This window comes from Erinaceus europaeus, chromosome 12, assembly GCF_950295315.1.
Source record: "Erinaceus europaeus chromosome 12, mEriEur2.1, whole genome shotgun sequence".
NCBI lineage: Eukaryota > Metazoa > Chordata > Mammalia > Eulipotyphla > Erinaceidae > Erinaceus > Erinaceus europaeus.
Window position 1 is genome coordinate 15880239 of NC_080173.1, and position 27159 is coordinate 15907397.

At 47.1% G+C, this 27159-nt stretch overlaps 1 protein-coding gene across 1 annotated transcript; it reads right to left on the reverse strand.

Annotated features, from left to right (window-relative positions):
* Positions 1-2260: 2260 nt before the first annotated feature.
* On the reverse strand, positions 2261-2455 carry LOC103120343 (H/ACA ribonucleoprotein complex subunit 3-like). The gene has a single exon (XM_060202416.1). The coding sequence runs from the start codon at positions 2453-2455 to the stop codon at positions 2261-2263; it is 195 nt and encodes a 64-aa protein (XP_060058399.1).
* Between the last annotated feature and the right edge of the window lie 24704 nt (positions 2456-27159).

A 27159-nucleotide genomic window follows, 5' to 3' on the forward strand; every position in this document is an offset into this window, starting at 1 on the left:
TTGACTCTGGGACTTTTGATGCCTCAGGCATGAAAGTTTTATAGATTTATTTCACTGCTACCCATTAGAGAGCTTTACCTGAGAGAGAGAGACAGACAGACAGACAGACATAGAGAGACAGACAGACAGACAGACAGACACACACACACACAGGATGAGAAGCCAGAGTGCCACTCTATTATATGCAGCACTGAGTTGAACCGAGACGCCTGGCATGTGACGTTCAGATACTCTATCAGCTGAATGTTTTATTCCCTGACCACATGGAACCTATGCTTTTAAACACTTTGGTTCTGATGTGCCCCAACTGCCCACTGTGGGTGCTAGCCCACTAATACCACCTTCATGGGCTGACTGCCCTTTCCCATCTCATTTCTCCACTTCCCTGCCAGTGTTGCTCGTACCTCCCAAATAAAGTAAGGACACTCCTCTCCTCAGCCAAGGGGTTGCTTCCTGGGGAACCCAACTAAGTGCAAAAACAAGTATTCTGAGCTCTTGGCAGGAAATAAAGGTACAGGCAGTGGACTGAACTGCTGAGTGCTGACCTGCTTCACACTGGCACAGTATCCAAGATCCGTGATGACACGGAGACAAGGTGATGGCTCACGGGGAGGCCCAGCCCAAGTGAGCACCCTAAATGCTAACACTTTATTCCCCTCAAATCTACTCCCACCTTGTTGCCTAAGATGAAGGCTTCCTGATGTGTAAGGCTTCCTTATGTGTATGGTGCCTCCACATAGTAGGTGCTCAATAAATAACAACCAATGTAGAATGTTTGCTATGGGCAGAAAGCTCTTTCATACAGACATCATCATTGTTTGTTTGTTTGTCTCCAGCGTTTTCACTGGGACTTGGTGTTGGCACTACACTGCTCCTGGTGGCCATTTTTCCTTTTTTTTTTTTTTTGCCTCTAGGGTTATTGCTGGGGCTCGGTCTGCACTATGAATCCACTGCTCCTGGAGGCTATTTTTCACTTTTGTTGCCCTTGCTATTTATCATTGTTGTTGATATTATTATTGTCGTTGTTGTCATTGTTGTTGGATAGGATAGAGAGAAGAGGGGAAGACAGAGAGGGAAGAGAAAGATAGACACCTGCAGACCTGCTTTACTGCCTGTGAAGCTACCCCCCTGTAGGTGGGGAGCCAGGGGCTCGAACTGGGATCCTTAAGCTGGTCCTTGCACTTTGCGCCACCTGCACTTAACCTGCTGCACTACCACCCGACCCCCCATTTTTTTCCATTTCATTTGATAGGACAGAGAGAAATTGAGAGAAGAGGAGAAGATAGAGAGGGAGAGAGAAAGATAGACAACTGCAGAACTGCTTCACCACTCATGCAATGTCTGCCCTTCAGGTGGGGAGGCAGAGCTCAAACCCTGATCCTTGTGCGGGTCCTTGTGCTTCATGCTATGTGCGCTTAACTGGGTGTACCACCGCCTGACCCCATACAGACCTTATCTTTTGGGAACCACCTTGAAGTTTGCCAACCGAGCCTTTGTGGGTCAACTGGCTTAATTCCTAGGTGATGATCCTATCTTTCTTATTTCCACACTCTTTGGTGGGGTGAAATGAGCAGGTGGGATGGGTTGGCCTTCATCCAAGGAGTAGTGTCTCCTGTTGATGGGTCTGTGGTGCAGAGCTGCACAGGCCTAGTTGGAGCCTTCTCCCAGCCCCTGCTTCCTAGCAAGCTGTTTAGTCTCTAAGTCTCAATATTCTTTTTTTCTTTCTTTTTCCAAATAATTTTAATAACTTAGCCGTGATTAGAAGTATGAAAAAGGGAGTTGGGCGGTAGTGCCATGTGTTAAGTGCACGTGGCGCAAAGCACAAGGACCGCGGAAGGATCCTGGTTCGAGCCCCAGGCTCCCCACCTGCAGGAGAGTCGCTTCACAGGCAGTGAAGCAGGTCTGCAGGTGTCTAACTTTCTCTCCCTCTCTCTGTCTTCCCCATCTCTTTCCATTTCTCTGTGTTGTCTTCAACAATGACGACATCAATAACAACAACAACTACAACAACAATAAAAAAGTAAGGGCAATAAAAGGGAAAATAAATATAAAAACAAAAACAAAAAAAGAGGTATGAAAAGATCCAAATGTATGCCTTTGAGGGGCAATGCTACCGTGATTGCCTCATACACGCACCAGGGTGGCGATGAGCCGGATTCCAGAGTAAAGGTGGGGGAGGGAGCCTTCCAGGGCCAGGACTGAGCCGCGGGGTCTCTGAGCGAAGCTTGGGGTGGAGGAAGCAAGAAACTTCCAGGGACTCTCACAGGATTGGGAGCGGCTGCTGAGTCCTGAGCACCTTGGAGTGTCTCTTGATGGTCATCCAGTGTTGAGAGTATTTGTCGTCAGGAGAGAACCGGGCGGGATGGGCCAAGAGGGTCTGCTCTCCATTGGGATCAAACTTCTTCAGTGTATGGATCTGCTCTCCCTGTTCATTGAGGTCATACAGAAGAAACATGATCACAGCGAAGCAAGACCTTCCAACCAGGTCTGCAGCACAGTCAGACTGCCTGAGTCTCAGTTTTCTCGTCTACCGAATGGGGGTAGCCAGAGTCACCAACTCACAGGTCAACAGGGAGGTTCGTTGGGGTAGTGCACACACAGTGTCTAGCCCATCCACAGTCAGAGTTTACCACTGTTTGACTACGGTCTTTTCATCTGGAAGCCATGCACATTTGGTAGGAATCAGGCATTGGGCTTTGTGTTCTGACCATCTTCTGAGCTGGTGACGTGTGGCCTAGTACTGTCCCGTGATGCTGGGCAGTGGCCATAAGCCCCAGCACCTGGTCAGCCCTGCCACCACCAGAGGAAACAACCTGGGGCTCCTCATTTCCAATACAGGATTCCAGAGCTTACACAGGGCATGCGACACTATGTTATTAGTGACTAGAACAAGTTATGGAAGAGCAAGCCTCTAAGGAACCAAACACACCCACCCTAAAAGATCTGTGTACACCTAGGTTCATAGCAACACAATTGGTAATAGCCAAAACCTGGAAGCAACCCAGGTGTTCAACAATAGATGAGTGGTTGAGAAAATTGTGGTCTATATACACAGTGAAATAGTACTCAGCTATTAAAAATGGTGAATTCACCTTCTTTACCTCATGTTGGATGACATTTGAAGGAATCATGTTAAGTGAGATAAGCCCAAAAGAGAAGGATGAATATAGGATGATCCCACTCATAGACTGAAGTTGAAAAATAAGAACAGAAGGGAAAACACAAAGCAGAAGCTGGACTGGAGTTGGAGTATTGCACCAAAGTGAAGGACTCTGGGGTGGGGGGGGGGAGTGCTCAGGAACATGAGAACATCTGGAACATGATGGTGGAGGAAGGCCTAGTGGGGGGTTAGAGTGTTATGTGGAAAGCTGAGAAATGTTGCACACAGTACCAACTATTCTATTTTACTGATGACTGCAAACTGTACAAAAAGCCTCCAGTAAAGGAGAAGAAACTAGAAGTAGTGGGAGAACATGATGGATTCAGTTATCATGCTGAACAACAACAAAAAGAGCAAGTCATCTATGAAAAAGTATAAACACATTTGTGTGCATTATGAATGGAAAGACTGTAGCCTGGGAGGTGGCACAGTGGATAAAGTGTTGGACTCTGGAGCATGAGGTCCTGAGTTTGATCCCCAGCATTGCATGTGCCAGAGGGATGCTCTGGTTCTCTTTCTCTCCATCTCTCTCATTAATGAATAAATCATTTTAGGTGTGGAGACAGCGTAATGGTTGTGCAAAAGACTTTCATGGCTGAGATCCCAAGGTCCCAGGTTCAGTCCCCAGTTTCGCCATAAGTCAGAGCTGAGCAGTAGTGCTCTGGTCTTTCTCTTTGTAGCTATCTCTCATTTGAATTAAATAGTAATAACAAAAAGCTAATCTGCATTGAAATCTTTTAAATATATATATATATATATATATTTAATTCTAAGATTAAGCCAGAAGTATTAAGCAGCTAGGGAAATTGCTCAACTGGTAGAGCACAGGATTTGCACACCTGAGGCTCTTGGTTCCATCCCCAGCGTTGCTTGTATAGGGTGGGGTGCTCAGATCTCTCTCTCTCTTTTTATCTCTCAATTTCTCTGTCTCTCTCTCCTCTCTGTGTGTCTCTCTCCTCCCCCTCTATTTCATATGAATTCAATAAAATCAATCATTTAAAAAAAAAATAAGCCACATTTGCAGTAATCTTGAGAGTCCCAAATAATTAAGACTCACATTCTTGTTTATGTGTGTAAGTTCTTGTCAAGGAAAAAAAAAAAGAGAACTACAGAGTCTTGACAAGATTCCTTTTTTATAGTTAAGCCTCCCTGGCTGCCTTTTGTCACCCACGCTGACACATTAGAGCAATAAACTAGGCGGGAAACACGGAGGCTCCTGGGTCATGTCCGGGCCTGGAGGATGAGACATCTTGTTCAGAGAACACCTGGGATCCTGCGATGTTTACGGGGCTCATCCTTCCAGCTCCCCACCCACGGGGCACCCCCATGGGGGGAGCAGGCTGATACTCATGCTGAACATGGTACTTTCACTGTCTCTGCAGAGTGGGGAGAATAGGGCCTGGAGGGTGGGAGCAGTTCCCTGCCCCTCACAGCTCAGCCACCTGTGCAGAAAGCAGAGCTGAGTAGAAGGAAGTATTGTTACGTCCCCTGTCTGAGGAGCCCGTCCTGAAAACTGAGGTTTCTTTCAGCAAGGGTGAAAGGCCAAGGCTACACTTGACCCTGCATCCAGGGTTGTGTTTGAGAGTCAGAAGTTATGACCTTGGACTTGCCAGAAGGAAAGGTGCATTGGTCTAGAAGGAAGAAGATGTGGAGGGAGGAGTGTCAGCAGGGAGTTCAAATCTTGCCTTTCACCTTTTCATCCTCACTGGCGTGACTCAGAGAAGCACTGCATATATCTGAGCCTCGGTCACTCCTGCTGTAAAATGGGAGAAATATATGCCTCCCAAGTGCCTCCCATCCTCTGCTTTCACACTTCTCCACCCCTCCCCCTCCCTCCACCCTTCCTTCTTCCCTTCCTTCCTTCCTTCCTTCCTTCCTTCCTTCCTTCCTTCCTGTCATTCTGCGATCCTTTATTATTCTTCCCTTCCCTCTCACTTCCTTGTCCTTCCCACTCCTTCTTCTCTTTATCCTTATGTCTTTTCTTCTCTTTTAAGTCTAGATATGTGCAGCCCTGGAGGTGGCACGGTGGCTAGAGCTTTTGAGCATGAGATCTTGCGTTCCATCCCCAGCGCTGGGCATACCAGAGGGATGTTTTGCTCTCTCTTTCCTTCTTCCCTCTCTCTCTCCTCTCTGTTAATAAAATATATATTTTAAATTTTAATATTAATTTATTTATTTTCCCTCTCGTTGCCCTTGTTTTTTTTTTTTTATTGTTGTTGTAGTTGTTGTTAATAATGTTGTCATTGTTGAATAGGACACAAAGAAATGGAGAGAGGAGGGGAAGACAGAAGGGGGAGAGAAAGACAGACACCTGCAGACCTGCTTCACCGCCTGTGAAGCGACTCCCCTGCAGGTGGCGAGCCAGGGGCTCAAACCAGGATCCTTACTCCGGTCTTTGCATTTCGTGCCACATGCACTTAACTTGCTGCCTGACTCCCTATAAAATATATATATTTTAAATTTCTTTATTGGGGAATTAATGTTTTATATTTGACAGTAAATACAATAGTTTGTACATGCTAACATTTCCCAGTTTTCCATATCACAATACAACCCCCACTAAGTCCTCTGTCATCCTTCTTGGACCTGTATTCTCCCCCTCTCCCCCCAGAGTCTTTTACTTTGGTGCAACATGCCAATTCCAGTTCAGGTTCTACTTGTGTTTTCTCTTCTGATCTTGTTTTTCAACTTCTGCCTGAGAGTGAGATCATCCCATATTCATCCTTCTGTTTCTGACTTATTTCACTTAACATGAATTTTTCAAGGTCCATCCGAGATCGGCTGAAAACAGTGAGGTTACCATTTTTTCCTATAAAATATTTTTTAAAAGACTGACGAGACTCTGAAAATGTGTCAGATGCCTGGAGCAGAGTACATACCCAACCAGTGATCATGTTCATGTCATGTCTGAGGGCTCGGGAGTCCGACAGAGACACAGCGTGCAGATCCCAGAGACTCTGACACTTCTTCCTATGAGGAGCAGCCTCTGTGTCCGCTCCCTGAGTCTGACTGTGCTCGGACAGCCTTGACACCATGAGGTGTTGTCCTCGTGCACTCCCTGTGGCTCCTGAGCTGCCATATGACAGTGCAGATGCCCCAGAGAGCTGTGCAGAACATCTCACACTTGTCTCCTCAAGTGACTGTCCTAGCTGAGCTGAACCTCCTCTCTTCCAGCACACCTGGGGAGCTCCCCGCCTGCTGAATGCTACATAGTGATCCCCATTGTCTGTTCTAGGCTCCTATGTTGTGGGTCATTTGTGACATGCACCACAGTAGCTGGAACGGGAGGGTTCAGGGCCACCTCTGCCATGTGCTGACCTGCTGCTACCTCTCTGACTTCAGTCAACTCAACCTTGAAAAAACTTGTTCATTTATTTGTTTATTGTGGTGCCAGGGCCTCACACATGCATGACTTCACCATTCCCAGTATGTTTTTAAAAAATATTTATTTATTTATTTATTCCCTTTTGTTGCCCTTGTTTTTAATTGTTGTAGTTATCATTGTTGTTGTTGATGTCATTGTTGTTGGATAGGACAGAGAGAAATCAACAGAGGAGGGGAAGACAGGAAGAGAGAAAGATAGACACCTGCAGACCTGCTTCACTGTCCATGAAGCGAGCACCCTGCAGGTGGGGAGCCAGGACTCGAACCGGGATCCTCACACTGGTCCTTGCGCTTTGCACCATGTGTGCTTAACCTGCTGTGCTACTGCCCGACTCCCCCTGGTCTGTTTTATACACACCAGTGTGTGTATAAAACTAGTGTGTGTGTGTGTGTGTGTGTGTGTGTGTAAGGGAAAGAGAGTGAGAGAATGTAAGAGGCCTCAGCTCTCAGCTCTAAAACTTCCTCCAATGCAATGGAGCCCAGACTCACACCGGGGTCACACACATGGCAAAGCTGCACACTATCCCCCCCACCGCCTGCCCCCGCCCTGGCTGCTTTTCTTATTCTCAGAGAGAGACAGAGACAGAGAGAAGGGAGAATCACTACAGTGCTGGAGCTTCTTCCAATACCTTGGCACCTCCTGTGTGCAGCTGGAGCCCCCACCTGGACCCCACACACTGCAAGACACACTTCCTATCCTCTGAGCTAACTTTCCAGCCCGTCTCCTCACATTGAAGTGGGGATGGAATAGACCTGCCTGATAGGACTCCACTCAGTAGGAAAGGAAATGCTTGGGGCAGGGACTGGCACGAGTAGACACTCCACAATGCTAACTGTCCCTGCTGTACTCACTCCTGGGGCAGCTGCACAGAGTGGGAGCAAAGGGAGGAAGTGCTCAGAATATGTGTTGTTGAGGGCAGGGGGCCCTGGGCAACGTCGCTTTTTCCCACTGCATAGAATTGTCTTAATCATACTTAATCCTGTACTCAGGAGGGTATTTAAAATTTGAACAGTCTTTTATTTGATTTCCTTTGAAAGAGTTGCCCTAACGAACCCACTCGTTAGCCAGGGAATTAAGAGACTCACTGTGTCCTCAGCTCTCATCAAGCCCCCTCCTTGAGTCCGTACATGTATATGTGTGTTTTGGGGAGCAGGCCTTGGCATGATCTCTTCTTTGTTTTTCCCTCCCTTGCTTTGCTCTAGGGACTCTTCCTTGAGGGAACAGTCACAGAGGCTTTGCTGGCTGCAGGTGGGCGCCTGGGATGTTTGCTTTGGGCTGCAGCCAGGGGCCCAGCACTGAGCTCTCTGCCTGCCTTGCTTCCCCGCAGCTCCTGGCCAGCTTTCCTTCCCTTCCTTCCTCTTATTACAGATTGGAAGTCAGGAGCCCGGAGGGAGTTCCAGCAGTGCTTTGCTGTGTGGTTTCAGAGGAGAAGCAGGGAAATGTGATCTGCAGGAGTGTGGAGAGGCAGTCAATAGAAAAGTGTAGAAGACATATCATGAGCTTGGCGGGGGAGGGGGGGTTATCAGTGAATCAGTTAATTAATTGATTCAACAGATTGCCCTTGAGCACCCGAAGTACCAAGAACCAGGTTGGGCAATGCACCAGGAGTCTTTGAGGCTGATGTTCAAGTTTTCCACTGGAAAACTATTTTGTAGGGTTGGGAAGATAGCCTAATGGTTAGGCCAAAAGACTTTTGTGCCATTTTTGAGGTTCTAGGTTCAATCCCCAGTGCCACCATATGCCAGAGCTGAGCAGGGCTCTGGTGAAAAAACAAACAAAACAAAACTATTTGGTATCCAACCAACAGATGGTTAGAACAAAAATAGAGAAATGGGGTCGGGTGGTAGTGCAGTGAATTAAGTGCGCTTCGCATGAAGTGCGTGGGCCAATGTAAGGATTCTGGTTTGAGCCCCTGGCTCCCCACCTGCAGGGGGAGTCACTTCACAAGTAGTGAAGCAGGTCTGCAGGTGTCTGTCTCTCCCCCTCTCTGTCTTCCCCTCTTCTTTCCATTTGTCCCTGTCCTATCCAGCAACAACAGAAACAACAACAGCAACATAAATGGGGGAAAATGGCATCCAGAGGCAGTGGATTCATGGTGCAGGCACTGAGCCCCAGCGATAACCCTAGAGGGAAAAAAAATAGAGAAAACAATTTCGAGTCATTTTTAAAACTTATTTATCAGTGAGAAAGGGAGAGAGAGGGAGAGGGAGAACACCACATGCAGTGCCAAGGATTGAATTCAGAGCTGATACTTTTAAGTCAAACTCTGTAATCACTGTACCCTCACCCAAACCACCAATTCTGAGTCTTCATGAGGCTATTGGACTAATAAAGCGATCAGAAAGGCCCCACAGTGCTGGTGGGAGTGTGAATAGGCCCAGTCATTTTGGGAAAGCTGGACTTTTCCCTCCAAGGTACATCCAGAAAAAGCACATGCACATGTATACACCAGGCATGGTCAAGAATGTTCTAAGCTGCACCATTTTTTAATTTTAAATTTTTATTATTTATTTACTAGCTTGTAAGATAATAGGGGTATAATTCCAGACAGTTCCCACCACCAGAGTGCTGTGTCCCATCCCCTTCACTGGAAACTTCCCTATTGTTTACCCCTCTGGGAGTATGGACTACACTTCTTTTTGGGGAGCAGAAGGTGGGAGTTCTGGCTTTTGTAATTGCTTCTCTGTAGGACATGGACATTGACAAGTCAATCCATACCCTCATCCTGTTCCTATTTTTTCCTAGTGGGGTAAGGCTATGGAGAGGTGAGGTCATCTGCCCAGGGAGGTCAGGATGGGATCATAGTAGTGTCTGCAACTTGGTGGCTGAAATGCAGTATGATGGAAAGCAGGACAAAATGTTTACTAAACAGGAACCATAAAGTAGGAATAGAGCGGATGAAAGTAGGGGCATTAAGGTAGATGGAAGCTAGGAAGTCTATTTTAGGAATGTTCCTAGGAGCATGTATCTTAATATTCTTTGCATGAGCTTGATAGCTAACATGCAGTGGCCTAGAAATATTGTCTGGGAAGATGGTGTTAGAGTTGAGAGTAGAACTAGAAATCAGTATTTGGGCAGAGAGTTGCTTGCAAACTTAAGAAGATATATAAATGCAATTAATTGTTTACCACAGTGATCTAACCCAGGGCCCATATATATATTCAGATTTATCACAGGAGCCTATGTAACCTCTGAGTTCCTGTCAGACTGAGCTCACAGTCTTTGGTCACAGATGGAAACATTCTAGGCTGCACTCATTTTAGGACCAATCTTCTTTGAGTGGCAGAATAGAATGGCCCAGCCTTCCCTCTGGAGAGTAGGGCAGTCCCTACCATTGCTAGTTCATAGTGAAGGTGTGTCCTGAAGAAGCCTACCAAAGGGCTTATGATGACGTTCCCAATGGCTGTGACCAGTGATGGTACAGAGAGGGACCTATTAGAGGTCTGGGCCCATCTTATCTATGGGGGAATCATCCAAGGATTCCCTGTCTAAGACCCTGGGTGATGGGGTGGCCTGATAGCGGCCATAAAGGCCATCACTAAGTGCATGCTGCACTGTCTGTAAGAGCTGTCCACTGGCAACAGTCCCCCAAGTTCATCAGCTGCAGAATTATGCCATGAAGTGTCATACTGCAATGAGAATGAACACATGGGTGAATGAGACAAGTGAATCTGTGCAAGTGAATCTCACAGAAAGGAAGTGATGGATGGGCAAGGAGTCAACACCTTGTGTTTCCATTTCTGTGTGTTTCAGAACTGGCCAGATTAGTATATGGGCCAAGTCATGCTCTTGGGGATATGTGAGTGGGAGAAATGGAAGAGGAGATCCTGAGTTGGGGGGCATGGGTAGTGGTGGTGGTGCTCCTGCTCTGGCTCTTCATGGAGAAGCTGTTTATGTGGCTGTGTTTGTCTGGTGAGACCCAGTCAGCTGGCTGGCAATAATGTGCACACTTTGCTGATGAACACGTTAAGGAAAAGTTATAAAAGCATGAACTGATCTCACTCAAGTTGTTTTGCTCATTGAAACTTGGTTTTCATATCTGCAAAATATGGACGACAGTGCCCTCGATTCAGGGCTCTTGTTAAGTTAAAATTTAATTGTGTTGTAGTGGACTGCCTGTGATCTGGCAGGGACTCTGTACATGACAGCGATTATTATCGTTAGCATTTTTTTTGTTTTTGTTTCTCATACTTGCTTTTCTTCTTTGGTTGTTCTGAATGCTTAACATTTTCTTTTAATCTGGAAAAAAAATGCCATTGTTCTTCACATAGGAAAGAAATGAAAATGATAGCATTGTACAAGAGTTTTCTGGGCTGGTGGAATAGTTATAGTCATACAGGGGAATGTGCACTGTGTTGACATTTGTGTGATTCAGGTTTGAACCCAGATTCCACCACATTAAAAGAAGCTTTGGTGTTGTGGTCTCTGTCTGTCTGCCTTTCAATTTCAATATAAAAACAAAAAAGAAAGGAAGAAAAACAGAAGGAAGAAAGAAAGGAAGAAAGAAAGAAAGGCAGGCAGGAAGGAAGGAAGGGTGAGGGAAGACCCTCTGTGGGTTGAAGTTATTTTGTAGTAAGTGTCAAGTTCCACAGAAAAAGAGAAATATCTCCCTCTTTTGAAAATGATCATTTTCCCTCTAGGATCCTCAAGTTCCCTTTCCTAAACGCCGTCTGAGTGTGAAAATATATCACACCACCTGGGAGAAAGGCCCCGTCTTTTCTCCCCACATTTACAGAACGTGACCGAGAGCCAAGTTTTCAATTCCTTGCCTACTGAACGCATGCTGTGATCAGGTTCACAGCCCTCAGCCTGGATTTCCCCTCGTTTTTCACTGAGCATGTGTCGTGGAAGGGCTTAGAGGTTCAGGCCGTGCTCCGACATGGTCTAAACATGATCTTTGGCCCCTGGAGGAATGACCCTTGCCTTGTTGCTGGGAGCAAGACGAAAGCTTTTACACTCTGGATATTACATTTCATCAAGCTAGAAAGTGTAATCCTGGAATTAACCACTGGTGGCTGAGAAACATACGCAGCTGGTCAGCACTGAAAGAGAGATGGCCGCAGGGTGGAGGTCGGGGGCCCACGTGGCTGGGAGACTGAGACGCAGCACTGCGGCAACATTGGCCTTGCTTCGTGGAATGGGTCCCTGGTGACCATCGGGATTGGAGGTAGGCAGATGTCCATACTCCAGGATAGAGATGCCTCTGCTTTGCGCTGATCTGCTCTGGCAGACGTGACTTCACTGTTTAGGCAAGTCTATCTAATGTGATTTTGTCACAGTGAGAGAGGATAGCTGACTCTCTGCCCCAAGGGACACAGACACCTCACTCCTCTTTAAAGGGAGGGACTGAAGAACCCTCATTTGTGACCTCAAGAAATTATTCTGCCAGTTCCAGGCCCTCCCTCCTAACAGAAAATGGGGAGAGATTAGCACAGAAATCTTCTAGCCCTTCTTGCAAAGGTGAAGAGAAACCGGCATTCTTGCATCTTCTGGGCAGTACAGTGTTTCTGGAGGGCAGTTTGCTAGTAGGAGCTGTGTTTAAAAATGTGTTGCCTAGGGGCCAGGTGGTGACACATCCAGTAGAGCGCACATGTTAGAATGTAGAAGGACCTGGGTTCAAGCCTCCAGTACTTACCTACAGGGGAGGAAGCTTTACAGGTAGTGAAAACGTGGTGCAGGCGGCTGTCTCTCTGTCTCCCCCTTCCCTTTCATTTCCTCTCTCTTAAAAAAGGCTTTATGAAAGTCGGGCAGTAGCGCAGTGGGTTAAGCACATGTGGCGCAAAGTGCAAGGACCAGCAAAAGGATCCCGGTTCGAGCCCCCAGCTCCCCACCTGCAGGGGAGTCGCTTCACAGGCAGTGAAGCAGGTCTGCAGGTGTCTGTCTTTCTCTCCCCCTTCTGTCTTCCCCTCCTCTCTCCATTTCTCTTTGTCCTATCTAACAATGACAACATCAATAACAACAACAATAATAACTACAACAATAATGAAAAACAGCAAGGGCAACAAAAGGGAAAATAAATTTTAAAAAATTTAAAAAGGCTTTATATTTATTAATGAAAAAGACAGGAGAAAAGGGAGAAACAACCAGACATCACTCTGGTACATGTGCTGCAGGGGATTGAACTTGGGAATTCATGCTTGAAAGTTCATTGCTTTATCCACTGTGTCACCTCTCAGATCACCACCTTTTCTCTATCCATAAATAAGTACATAAACAAAATATTAAGAAACAACATCAACAACAAAAGTGTTGTCCCTTGAATCTTAGGAATTTTTATCCTAAGGAGTCTTGGCTAAAATGCATTTTGTAATGCTTCAGCTCACTAAAGACCTGGCAGGTGGCTGGCATGGAATAGGTGGCTGGCATCCTGTTCAGGCTTCACTGGTGCTTGTGACCACTCAAGAGGTGACCCCCTGGGGGTGCCATGTGATCAGTGTTCTCGTTTCACGGACAGGAAAGCAGATTCTTCAGAAGTCTGTTAGCTGCCCAGTGTCACCGAGTGTGCTGGCAGCAGGGCTAGGCCTAAAGCAGCTGCTCTGACTTGAGAGCACTGCCAGGGGAGCCAATGCTGAGCTTCTGGACACCTTCACCTTCCTGGGGGTGTGTTTGTCGGGGGCAGGGCTTGGATGCAGGGTTCAGGCTCCCACCTAAAGTCTCCCCCACCCTCTGGAGGACTCTGAAATAACCTTGAAAACACTATTTGGAAAGGTAGGATGGGAAAGGGAAACAGCATAACAGTTATGTCAAAGACTTTTCTGCCTGAGGCTCTCGAGTCTCCAGATTCAAATCCCTAGCACCACCATAACCCAGAGGTGAGTACTGTCCTGGTTAAGAAAAGAAAAGAAAAGAAAAGTCAGGGATGGTTGAGGAGAGGAGGGCAAAATTGCCTGTGGGCACCCAGACTCTATTTCCCAGCTCTTCTCTTTTCTCTTGCATGAAGGGATAAGCCCAGGCCTTGTGCATGTACTCCTTTGGTCCAACTTTTTATTCATATATATATGTTTTTTTTTTTCTGGGAGAGAAGGGGAGAGGGAGAGAAAGAAGAGGAGAGAGGAAGAGCCAGACACAAAGAGGAGAGACAGCCTAATATTTCTTCACCATCCCTGAGCACAGGGCCTCATGCGCAGCAGGCTTGCTCTCCACTGTACAATCTGTCTTCCAGATGCCCGACACCTGTTTTTTTTTAATTTTTTTAAATTATCTTTATTTATTGGATAGAGACAGCCAGAAATCAAGAGGGTAAGGGGAGATGGAGATAGAGAGAGAAAAAGAGACACCTGCAGCACTGTTTCACCACCCAGAAAACTTTCCTCCCAAGTGGGGATGGGGGGCTTGAACCTGGGTCATTGCTCATTGTAACGTGTGCTCAATCAGGTGTGCCACCACCCAGACTCCTGATGCCTGTTTTTAAAGACTGACCTGAAGCTACTTCAGGAGGTGATCCTGTTGTGTTAAGGTGCCCATTGGCTTGAATGGTGACTAGAAAACTTGATAGAGGTGTTGGTTGGATGTCTACTAAGAGGGTTCCTTTTAGCTGGAAAACCGCTCACATCATCAGAGCAAAGCTGGGCTTGGAGGCTACTCATATTTATTTCTTTTTCTTTTTTAATTTTTTGTATTATCTTTATTTATTTACTGGATAGAGATAGCCAGAAGTTGAGAGGGAAGGGGATGATAGAGAGGGACAGAGACAGAGAGACACCTGCAGCACTGCTTCACCACTTACAAAACTTTCGCCCTGCAGGTAGGGACCAGGGCTCGAACCCTGGTCCTTGTACATTATAACATGTGCTCTCAACCAGGTGTATTACCATCCGGCCCCACTCATATTTATTATGAGGTGGTAGGTGCAGCACCCAGGACCTATCCAAGTGCTTGTGTTATAGAATCAAGGTGAAAGGCCTAGTGGCCAAGTGAGGCCTTGACGAAGCCAGTCAAGTAGTCTCCGGCAGTGGGAATGGCGCTCCTGGATGTGAGCTGGCAGAGCACAGGACAGCCTTCTCATTCTCTACTTTCAAGGCGGTGCTGGGCTGGAGATTACCCCCAGCCTATTTCTGTCTTTCCCTAGTGGGACAGAGCCCTGGAGAGATGAGGTTCTGAGACACACTGTGAGCCTCAGTTTTCTAATCTACAAACTGAGAATAATATAGGCTGACTGAACTGCCTCTGAAGACTCAGGGTACAGCAAAGGGGTTCCTGTTCCTGGGTAGGCTGGCAGGTGACTGTGTCACGAGTCACCGCCTGGATGGCACATTGTCCATTCCACAGCACCCATGGCCCCTTCTCTAGTCCCAGCAGAAGAAACCAGTCTCCTAGCTCTCCTCTTTCAATTGTCACTGGAGCTTCAAGCCCTCAAGATTCCATTTTACTCTACCCCCAACTTTTAAAATTCAGATTCTTTTATATATTTATTTGCCTCCAGGGTTATTGCCAGGGCTCGGTGACTGTACCATGAATCTACTGCTCCTGGAGACCATTTTTTCCCCTTCTGCTGCCCTTGTTGTTTTATCATTGTTGTGGGTATTATTATTGTTGTTGTTGTTGTTGCTGTCATTGGATAGGACAGAGAGAGGAGGTTAGACAGAGAGCGGGGAAAGAAAGAGAGCCACCTGACCTGCTTCACCGCCTGTGAAACGACTCCCCTGCAGGTGAGGAGCCGGGGGCTTGAACCGGGATCCTTACGCTGGTCCTTGAGCTTCGCGCCACATGCCCTTAACCCACTGCACTACCACCCGACTCTCTAAATTTCAGATTTAAAAAAGATCCAAAGGTAGAAAGAGGAGAGATGGCACAGCACTGCTTCCCTGTTCGTGGTGTTCCCCTCAGTGCTATGCAAGGTGCTTCCATGTGGTTTGAGGGTTCAGATCCAGATCCTTGGGTATGGTAAAATGTGTGCTGTAGTGGGTGAGCCATCTCCCAGGCTTCTAGTTCTCTTTATGTGCCAGCCCCATCACCAGCAGCCTAATCTCCAGCCCAGCACCGCCTTGAAAGTAGAGAATGAGAAGGCTGTCCTGTGCTCTGCCAGCTCACATCCAGGAGCGCCATTCCCACTGCTGGAGACTCCTTGACTGGCTTCGTCAAGGCCTCACTTGGCCACTAGGCCTTTCACCTTGATTCTATAACACAAGCGCTTGGATAGGTCCTGGGTGCTGCACCTACCACCTCATAATAAATATGAGTGGGGCCGGATGGTAATACACCCAGACCTGCCAATGCCCATGTCCATTGGAGAAGCAATTACAGAAGCCAGAGCTCATCCCTTCTGCACCTCAAAAAGATTTTTTGCTCCATATTCCCAGAGGAGAGAAATGATAGGAGAAGATGACCAGAGGGCTCTGAACCCAAAACATTTGTCACCAGGAATCATTGTTTATGCCATCACTGAAAGAGAAGCGAATCTGAAAAACTCCAGAGGAAGTTAGCTATTGGTTTATCTGAGAGAGAAGAGGAAAAAGGAAGGATACTTGGAAGTAGTAACATGTGTAGGTGTGCCTTAGAAAGGAAGTGAAGGCAGGACTGTATAAGTGAATCAAAATGGTTAAAAAAAAAAAAAAGAGGGAGTCGGGCTGTAGCGCAGCGGGTTAAGCGCAGGTGACGCAAAGCACAAGGACCGGCATAAGGATCCCGGTTCCCCACCTGCAGGGGAGTCGCTTCACAGGTGGTGAAGCAGGTCTGCAGGTGTCTATCTTTCTCTCCTCCTCTCTGTTTTCCCCTCCTCTCTCCATTTCTCTCTGTCCTATCCAATAACGACAGCAACAATAATAACTACAACAATAAAACAACAAGGGCAACAAAAGGGAATAAATAAATAAAAATATTAAAAAAAAGAAATCTAAAAAAAAAGAACCCTTCAGAGATAGATACAGATATAGATATATAGTCAACAGATATGGGCTGAGCCCATCATTTCTCTCCTCTGGAGCCTAGGGATGGGGACACAGAACTCTGGTGGTGGGAACAATGTGGAGTTCTACCCCTATTATCTTATAATTTTGTAAATCACTAATAAAAATGTTTTAAAGAAAACAAAGAAAACTGGGAGTCGGGCGGTAGTGCAATGGGTTAAGCACACATGGCGCTAAGTGCGTGGACAGGTGCAAGGATCCCGGTTCGAGGCCCTGGCTCCCCACCTGCAGGAGGGGTCATTTCACAGGCAGTGAAGCAGGTCTGCAGGTGTCTACCTTTCTCTCCCCCTCTCTGTCTTTCCCTCCTCTCTCCATTTCTCTCTGTCCCATCCAACAATGACGACATCAATAATAACTACAACAACAATAAAACAACAAGGCAACAAAAGGGAATAAATAAATATTTTTTAAAAAGAAAGAAAACCGAGGCTCCAGAGCCCCATATGAGACTACAAAGCTAGAAAGAGATATTTGTACTGGAACACTGGATCCCTGAGTTCATTTTTTGTCACCATCCTTCCCCTCCTGCCACTCCCCCTCCCCTTTTCATCTCTCCCCCCTCCCCCCCTTTCTTCTTCTTCTTCCTCTTCTTTGTTTTACTGCCACCTGGGTTATTGCTGGGGGCTGGCGCACACACAATGACTCCACTGCTCCCAGGGGTCTTTGCTTCCTCCTTTCTTTCCATTTTATTATTTTTTTTTATTTGATAGGACAGAGAGAAATTGAGAGGGGAGGGGATGATGGAGAGGGAAAGAGACACCCGCAGCCCTACCTCACTACTTATGAAGCTCCCCCACCCCACAGGTGGGGACTGGGGGCTTGAAACTGAGACCTTGCATGGCTCCTCCTGCCTATTCACGGGGCCTGGAGGTTTTCTGTCACCCTCCCTAACCTGGAGATATGGTTTGGCTGCTGCCTTTGACACAGTGTGTGAATGAACTAAGAAAGAAAGAAAACATTCAGGAGCGTGGATGTGATGATGTTCTTTCTCCAGAATAAATGACTTTCACAGCAGGGCAGGAGAAAAAGAAACACAGGAGCCTAGTGTAATCCGCCTTAGCTTTGGAAAGAGTGCTGAGGAGGGGATGAAAGGCTAGGGTATGTGTAAGAGGCAAGAAATCTGGGGGCTCCCTGAATGAGCTTGCCTGGTTCTCACCATGGCTGTGAAATCTGGGGAGATCTTGGAGTCTCATATTGGAAGGCAGCTACTTTCAGAGTGATTTTTTTTTTTTTTTTTTTTACACCAGAGCACTAGTCAACTCTGGTTTATGGTGGTGCAGGGGATTGAACCTGGGACTTCAGAGCCTCAGGCATGAGAGTCTCTCTGCATAACCATTATGCTACCTACCTTTGCCTGGAAAGCGGCTACTTTCCTTCCCACCTGAGCTGGAATCACACCATCCCAGGGCTTTCTTGTCCCTGCCTAGATTCCATGGGGAGGCATGCTGCTCTGCCTTGTGCATCGTTTCTTTATCACTGAGGACATCGTGGTCACAAGGGACAGAAGACCTGACTTAAGTTGGATTAAGCAAAATGCCCTCCCTCACTTTTTTTTTTTCTTTTCTTTAACCTGCCCAGATTTAGAGCTGACTTTGGACAAAGCCAGATTCAGTACTTCTGGACAGACTGTCCAGATCCAATCTCTTCATTACTCTTGGCTCTTAGTGCTGGCTCTGTTCGCAGGTTCCTCGTGGTGCTAAGAAAGCTGCTACAACTCTTGCCTCACATGCTTTCAGGAGGGAGTAAGCCTCCCTTCCCAGCGACTAGTGCGAAGTTTTCAGGGTTAACTCTATCTGGACTGTGTATCCCTCAACCAATAATTCCATGGTAGTCCAGGGAGCCTGGTGCATGGACCACTGTCCTCCCCCCCCCCCCCAACTGGGGACTCTTCCCATTCTCCCTTGCTAACAGAACCCACCAGGTGTCTAGAAGGGTGTCAGGATTGCCCCTCCTCCACCTGGAAAACTATCTGTGGCCGTGTTGTCTCCTCTGTGTGGTGACTATCTGAAAAGTGTACAGTGGCCTACTTCTACTGAGTAGGCTGTATAAAGAGTGTTGGGAAAGTCTTCTGGTAGAAAATTTTCTTGCTTACATATCAGCTCTGCAAGGGGACTAGTTCTCTTGCCTTCCCTTTTTGTCATTAGATATTGGGAGATGATGGAATGCATGGAGTTGCTGCAGCTGTCTTGTAACTATGAGGTGAGATGACCTTTGCTGAGAGATTCAGGACAGTAAAATGAGCGGACTGTCTGCCCCTGCTCTGGGACTGCTTTACCTCGATTGGCTTGCCGCAGCGACTCTTTCCTCTTCCTCCTCCTCCTTTTTTTTTTTTTCTTCCTTTCTCTCTTCTTTCATTTTCTCTTTCTTTTGCCATCAGAGTTATTTTTCTCCTCCATTTAATTAATTTATTTAAATGAGTGATTTACAATATTGTAAGATAATAGGGGTATAATTCCAGACAGTTCCTACCACTAGAGTTCTGTGTCCCATCCCCTCTATTGGAAACTTCCCTATTGTTTACCCCTCTGGGAGTATGGACCACAGTTCTTTTGGGGGAGCAGAAGGGAGTTCTGGCTTCTGTAAGTGCTTCTCTGCTAGATGTGGGCATTGGCAGGTCAATCTATACCCCTAGCCAGTTTCTGTCTTTCCTTAGTGGGGCAGGGCTCTGGAGAGGTGAGGTCCCAGGACACATTGGTAAGGTCACCTACCTACCCAGCGAAGTCAGGATGGAATCATGGTAGCATCTGGAACTTGGTGACTGAAAGGTATGAAGCAGGACAAAATATTTAATGAACAGGAACCATAAAGTAGGAATAGAGCAGATGAAAGTAGGGACTTAAGGATAGAAAGAAGCTAGGAAGTTGTTTTAGGGATGTTTCTAAGAGCTTATGTCTTAATCTTTGCTTGAGTTTGATAGCCACCAGGATTATTGCTGGAGTTCAATACCTGTGTGACCCTGCTGTTCCTGGTAGCCACTATTTTAACAGAGGGATAAAGATAGTGAGAAGGAAAGATTCTCTTTTATGACTCTTGCCCCAGATGCTTTCAGGAAGGAGTAAGCCTCCCTTCCTAGTGATTCGTACAAAGTTTTCAGAGTTCACTGCTCTAGCACTCTTGAAGCTTTCTCCCTGTTGGTGGGGCTTAAAGCCAGGGCCTAGAGCATGTTACCTGGTTTTTCTTGAAGACTGTCCAGAGGCTACCAGAGCCATGTTGCCTGCACATACAGAGCATCAGAGTATCTAGCTAACATTCCCCCAGGGCAACTCTGCAGTGGCTGGCTGATTTGGACCTGTGAACTGGGACACAGTCTGGGGGCCACCTTCCACTCCGGTGGAGCCCTCTGCAGGATCAGGCCTAAGTTTGGACTCACTGGGAACCCACCTTCACCTGGCATCTATCTCTGCCTTCCCTCATCCTGCTCCCTCCACACCCTGCTGGACTCCCCTGGGAGCACTGGGGAGCGCTGCCTTAATCAATCGCTTGCACACAAATCGTTAGCTCCTTCTGGGGGACCTGTCAGATCACCAGGGCTCACATACACACACACACACACACACACACACACACACACACACACACACACACACACACACCTGCTCTGTAAATATTTGTTGCTGAGTGACTGAATACATGAATGGATGAATGAGCTGGGGAAATCACAGGCAGGTGAAATCTGAACAGGTTATTATACTAATTACAGGCTGTCTACTACCCCCCTCCCCTTGCCTCTGTGAAGCAGGTTGGCCTCTTAGGGAATTTCCCCAAGCTTTTGAAACAAACAGGGTATCTCTTCACCAGTGAATATGTTCCCTAATTGGGGAGGCCATTAAAAGGTGAGGTGATCTCCCTGGGGAAGGAGAAGAGGTTCATCATTCAGGACAAGGAACCCCAGGGTGGGTACAAAACACTGAACATCTGCAGCATCTGTCACTGCTGGAGTGGCTGGAAGGAATGGCCATCCTAGAATGAATCAACTAAACCTTTGACCCGCGCTCCAGTTTAATTCACTCTTCCCCCTCCATTAGCTGGTGTAAAGGGGGCAGGGGAGACAGGAGGGGAGGGATAACATTTTATTTTCATGGCATTTTTATTCCCGATGACCCACTGGGTCAAATCCACTTGTCTTTCATGAATTATACATGAGAGGGGGCCTTTTGTGTTTCTAATGGCTTTCATAGAGTTCATCTCCTAAAAGATTTTTGGAAAAAAAAATAAAATCAGCGATTTCAACTAAAAAGTTTACCTCTTGCCATTTCAGTTGACACATTTTGTTGCTGCTGGGACCTCACTGCTCTGTGATGACAGAGAGAGAGAGGGAGAGAGAGAGAGAGACCACAGTATCATCACTTCCTCCACTGCCATTTTACTCCCACGTGGAGTACCAGGGGCTCGGGTCTGGGTAGCATGTATATGGAAGCAGGCACTTCCAGATGAGCTGTGTGTCAGCCACCTGATAGAGTTTTGCCCCGTCATCCCATACATGAGTCACTTCTGGTACAATTTTCAAGCTTCCTGGGGGAGGGGGATTGTCTTAGAAATGTTCCAGCTTCTCCCCTTTTCATTTACATGTGGAAAGAGAAAGAACTCACAGTCAGACAATGACCCACCCAGCTCGCACAACCAGTGAGCAATAGCGGATATTAAAAGACAGAGGTCGCAATAGATTTTACAATCCAGTGCCCTTCCTTCCTTCCTTTCTTTCTTCCTTTCTTTCTTTCTTTCTTTCTTTCTTTCTTTCTTTCTTTCTTTCTTTCTTTCTTTCCATGCAAAGAGGCCTGGAGAGGTAATAGAGTTGCCATGGCTGCAGATCTGCTTCAAAACCTGGTGCTGGAAGGCACCTATGCATATGCTCATGGAGTCTGTGGACGGGGATGTGGCGAGGAAGGCTTCTGTTCCCCTGTGTCTGTGGACTTAACTAGACTCAGCCGAAGGCTCAGTTATGCACGTGAATAGCCACCTGATGTTGTCTGAGACCTTAGCAGCGGGCGCTGTTGGCTGAAACATTCACGTTTGACCTCTCTGTATGCTCTGCATTTCCTTAGAGTGTGGTGGGTTGGGCTACAAAGTGGGCAGTGGAGAAAGAGAGGAAGAGGGTGAACTGACAGCTGATAGGAGAGGGAGAGACAAGGAGAAGGGGGGAAGAGAAATAGAGATTGATTGATGAGTGGAAACTCTGTCGCCTCTTATGAACCCCAAAGTCACTCAGTGTCACTTCTGTAGTCCTTGACGGACTGAAGCAGTTCCAAGATCCATGGGAATTTTGTAGGGAAATGGATCTGCATCTCCACGGAGGACTGTTGGTTATGCTGCGAGACAGCGTACAGAAGAGGATGTCTGTTGACATCTTTGGGAAATGAATTCAGGTATCAGATGAATAGTGCCAGCACACATTACATTTTGCTGAGTTGTTTACTGGGTCTCTATTCTTTCTACCAGACTGCAATTTCCCCAAGGGCAGGGTGTGGATATGTCTCTCTGGCTGGCGTCTCAGTTCTCAGGACTGCTGTAGCCAACTCAAATTAAGAAGGGGACGTATTTAATTTTTTTGCCTTGGGAAATGGACACCTAAAAGTTTTCCTGGCTGAAAACTGTGCTCATATAAATATATTTATATATCCCTGCAAAGAGCTGGGAGGTAAGCAAGAGGAGAGGTGAAAGGAAAGACATTCCAGCTGGAGGAACAGGCTCTGCAGAGAGAGGTAAGCAGTTCATAGTGGCAGGTGTGCTGTACTTGAGAGAATACTGGCAAAAGTAAGCAAGGTTGGAAGGGCAAGCCAAGTGGGTGTCTCTTTTCTCTTCTTTTCTTCTCTTTTCTTCCCTTCTTTCTTTCTTTCTTTCATTCATTCTTTCTTTCTTCCTTTTTAAGCTTTTTTGTTAGCACTTTTCTTTTTTAATATTTATTTGTGCATTTAGTAGGACAGAGAGAAATTTGAGAGGAGAAGGGGAAAGAGAGAAGGAGAGAGACAAAGAGACACTTGCAGCATTGCTGTGCTGTTTATGAAGTGTTTCCATGCAGGTGGAGACCAGGGTCTTGAACCCTGATCCCTTCACACTTTAACTTGGCCACTCTTGGGTGAATATCATAACCAGGCTTTTAGTACCACCCCAAGGGGTTTGATTTATTCCTAAGAGCAGGTTTGTGTTAGAAAGGGTGCTTTCACTGGAGTGGGACACAGTGGGGCGCTGTTGGTGGAAATCTTGGAGCAAGTTGATAGGAGCCAATATTTGTTACACAGTAGAAGAAAGAGGTGGGGCTGCCAAGAAGTGAGAGGATATGGCGGGTGGACTGGTCAGTTTGGAGTCTAGTGTTGGCAGGTGGTGGATGGTGCTACCAGACCCCAAGTCAGGGGTCCCCAAAGAAGAAGGCTTGGGATGGGACTTCAGAGGGGCTTCAGAGTTTTGTATGTGTTGAGATGCCAGGCAGCTAGAGATGCTCAAGTGGAAGATCCAGCAGGCCCCTGGATTCACAAGACTGAAATTCGGCAAAGCAGCCTGGACTGGCAGCCTTCCCCCAGGGCCCAAAGAGAGATGCAAACTGAAGCCACAGGGTGGCACATCCTCTGGAGGGAGCAGCATAGCAGCTGGGAGAGCCGTGCAGAGGCAGGTGTCCAGAACAAGGCGGTTGGTGGCACCAACCCATCCTTGAGACACCGAGGACAGGAAGGGGCCGTGGAGTCCACAGAATTGGGTCAAAGAAAAGTCACAGTACACTTTGACAAGGAAAGCTCCCCCAGGAAATGGGAGAAGAAGCCAGGTGGCAAACAAGAAGCAGGGAGACAAGGAGGAGGTGATGGAAGGGTTTATTGGATGATTGGATGAGGACTTTCTAACAAAGTCTTCACATGCCCTCTTGTCAGGTTTGGTAACTCTGGAGACCCTGGAGTGGGTTTGCCAAGCAGATCTTAAAAAAAAAAAAAAAAAAAAAAAAAGCCAGGCAGGAGGGATTTTTTTTTTCTTCTTACCCAGCTCTCTCTGTCCCAGAAAATAACCCCAGTGTGTGCCGACCTTAGCAGCCCTCCCTAGAAACCAACATTTGTATTTCAATTCTTGGAGGAGGACCGCTATCATCTTGGTGCTATCAGCCCAGCTCTGGAGTCACATCTGTTGTTTTTGTCTTTGCAATCACTGTTCATCATCCCTTGGCTCCCAGCATCCCAATCTGGGTGGGGCTCACTCCTCATTCTTGCTCCCAGAGGGTGGCACATCTCGCAGGCCAGGCCACTCAAGAGTCCTGGGATCTCTTGGAAATTATTGGGAAATAGGAATGTTCTTCCTCCGCAGGGGTGGCTGCCACATGGAGACGCTCATCAGGTACAGAGAAAAAGGCATCCGGAGATGCTACAAAGTGGCCAAGATGTCAAGGCCTCCATGTCAGTTCTTGAGTGCGTGGATCCAGGCATGCCTGAAGCCATTAATCCTCCAGGCTATTCAGTTACATGAACCAAACTAGGCCCCATTTTCGCCCTGTTTTTTTTGCCATTAGGCCCCATCTCAACGCAAAGAGATTTGTGAGAACCTGTGTTGCATGAGTGACCCCAGCGGGAACAAGTGACAAAGACAAAGGGCTCCAGGGGATGGTGATGTCACCCGTTCCCCTTCTTCTCCAGCATCTCCCTTGCCAAGCTGTTTCCACCTTTGCAACCTCCTCCTCCTCTGCGAAGTCGCTCTTGCCATCGTTACCACGTGTCATTCTACCTTTGGGTAAATCTCTCCTTGCTCGGAAAACACATCTGAGGTGTGTGATGTGGTGCTGGGACCCCTCTCACCTGCAGGAGCAAACAACACACATGGGTGTGTTTCTGTGTGTGCCTGTGGCACCAGGGAGCGAACCCAGCGCCTCGTGCATGTGTGATACCACTGTGGACCAACCTTCCCTGGGTTACTTACTCATTCTTTTATCTTTCAGAGGGGGTGGGGAGAGAGTGAGAGAAGAGAGAGAGACCATAGCGCTGCTCTACCACCCGTGGAGCTCCTGCTGGCGCTGTCCATGATGCTCCCATGGTGGGGCTGGGACTCACTCATGGTAATACACACGCTCTTCCAAGTGTCTTCCTGCATCATTTTATTATTTAATTTTTATTATCTTTATTGATTTATTGGATAGAGACAGCCAGAAATTGAGAGGGAAGGGTGTGATAGAGAGGGAGAGAGACAGAGAGACACCTGTAGCCCTGCTTCACCACTTATGAAACTTTCCCTCTGCAGGTGGGGACCGGGGGCTCAAACCCAGGTCCTTGCTCACTGTAACATGTACACTCAACCAGGTGCGCCACTACCTGGCTCCTTTATTTTATTTTATTTGCAGTAAAGTTCCCCAGGATCTAAGCTGGAATATCAGTGTGTGTGTCGTGCCTTCTGTGACTCGGCAGCATATAGGAGACTCCATGTCTCTGGCCCCACCCCCCATGTGGTGCAACAACCATTCCAACAGTGCAAACTCTTGTTCATTTGGTCAATGATTTACTCATGTTGGGAGAGTCTTGGTTGCTGAACCACACACACACACACACACACACACACACACACACACACACACACACACACACTGTTCATTTTGTTAACACAACCAGGGAAAACAGAAGTCTAGTAGCCTCTGAGGTTTTGAGGAAACAGGGTGGATCCCCCACTGTAGAGCAAGGGAGTGACAGTCCTATGTCTTTCCATGTCTGACTGACCCCACATCAATCCCCGTCTTAGTTTCCTTTCTTTTTGCTTTGGAGCCTGTCTTCTGATGAAGGCTTCCTCACACACGCCACACTTTCTGGCCAGTGTGCTGGCTGTTGGCTTGAACGTGTGGTGGTCTGCCCTGTGTATTTTGGTGCTGGAATCTCCAGAGTCCTCTTCTGATATTTCCTATTTCTCCTCAGTTACAATTAGCCTCTTTTCTCCTTCTTCTCTTCCCTCTTTGTCTCTATATCTTCCTCTCTTTTTCTCCATCTCCCTCCCTCCTCCTCCACCTGCACCTCCTCCTTCCTTTCCTTTTCTCCCTTTATTTAGCTGTCCAGTCTGTTCTTCCTCTTAAAAAAAATATTTTCCTTTTTCTTCTACTTCCCCTTCCCCCTAGAACTTGTACTCTCTGGTTCCAGCGAAATGTGAAAGAAGAGAATAATTCTGAGAAGCAGCCAGACTCAGCAATAAATCCTCTAATGCCTGTAATAGTTTCATTTTCTTCATGTTCATCCTTGTTTAAGAGTTTAATCAACATCTTGGAAATACTTGTGATTTTACTCTGTGGAACCTTAATTTGGGGCACTGATCATCCCCTCTCCCTCCCTCCCTTCTTCCCTTCTATCTTTCTTCTGTTCAATAAATGTTTTCTGAGGGTCTACTCAGAGCCAGGCCCTGGGCTAAGTGCTAGGAATAGTGCCTAGAAACACCAGTATGATCTATACTCTGCTGACCTTAGAGTCCCGTGGGAGAGACAGAGTACCGCAGTAAGTCACACAGAAATGTGGTCTCATAACCTTGACAGTGCTCTGCACTTCCATGATGATCTAAACAAAGAAACTGACCTGGATTGGAATAGCAAACTAGTTCACCTGGATGGCATGTCTGCTCTGTCATGTGTATGATCCAGGTTCAAGACTGGCCCCTGCCACACTGGAGGGAGCTTTGGTGCTAAGGGGCCTTTCCCTCTCCCCCTCTGTCTCTCTGTCTAGAAAGGTTGACTCAGAATAGTAAAGCCCCAGCAGTGATGAGAGAGGCCAGAAGGGGTTATATAGGAGTTTGAATAGCAGGAGGTCCAGGGTTGACTAGGCCATTTTAGGGGTTGGCTGCCCCTGGCCTGGTAGTGGTATTTTGAAGTCTCATTAAAATTCCTTCTTCAGGGTCCATGCAGTGACACACCTAGTTAAACACACACATCACCGTGTGCGAGGACCTAGGTTCAAGCCCCTGGTCCTCACCTGCAGAGGGGAAGCTTCACGAATGGTGAAGCAGGGCTGCAGGTGTCTCTCTTCTCTATCTCCCCCCTCAATTTGTCTCTGTCTCTATCCAATAATAAATAAATAAATAAATAAAATTTTAAAAATAAAACTAGGGCGGTGGGTAGATAGCATAATAGTTATGCAGACTCTCATGCCTGAGGCTCCAGAGTCCCAGATTCAATCCCCCGCACCACCATAAGCCAGAGCTGAACAGTGCTCTGGTTAAAATAAATAAATAAATAAAACTAAAATTCTTTCTTTAGCTGATGAAAATTTTCTTGGCCAGGGCAGCCTTTAGGAGCTCAGGGTAACCAACACCTTTACACCACCAACAAGCACCCCTCCCAACAACTTTTACTTGAGAGAACTTCTCTTGCCCCACAGAGCTTACAAAGCGCTCCTTAAGTAAACTAGTGAAATGACTAAACTGATTTGCTGGTCTGTAATTCCCTGGCACGTCTAGAGATTTGCTCGTAAATACTAGCTTCAGGCTGGCACCCCGCCAGCATTCTTGGTCCTCTCCTGAGTGACACCTCGGGTGTGAAGAGCGTGCTGGAGAGCTAGGGAACTGAGAGCTGGCCCTGCCTCTGGTCTCGTCTCCTTCAAGTGAGCCATTTGCTGCTTTGTGCTTCAGTTTCCCTCTCTGGGAAGTCAGTCTGGCGCTTCCTGAGTCATAGGGCTAATGAATGAGCTCAAGGAGTATTTTCAAGAGGGTGGTCTTGGGCCAGCCTCACCCCCACAGGGCTGCTAAGCTCACAGGGCTGGAAGGGGGAATGAAAGGCT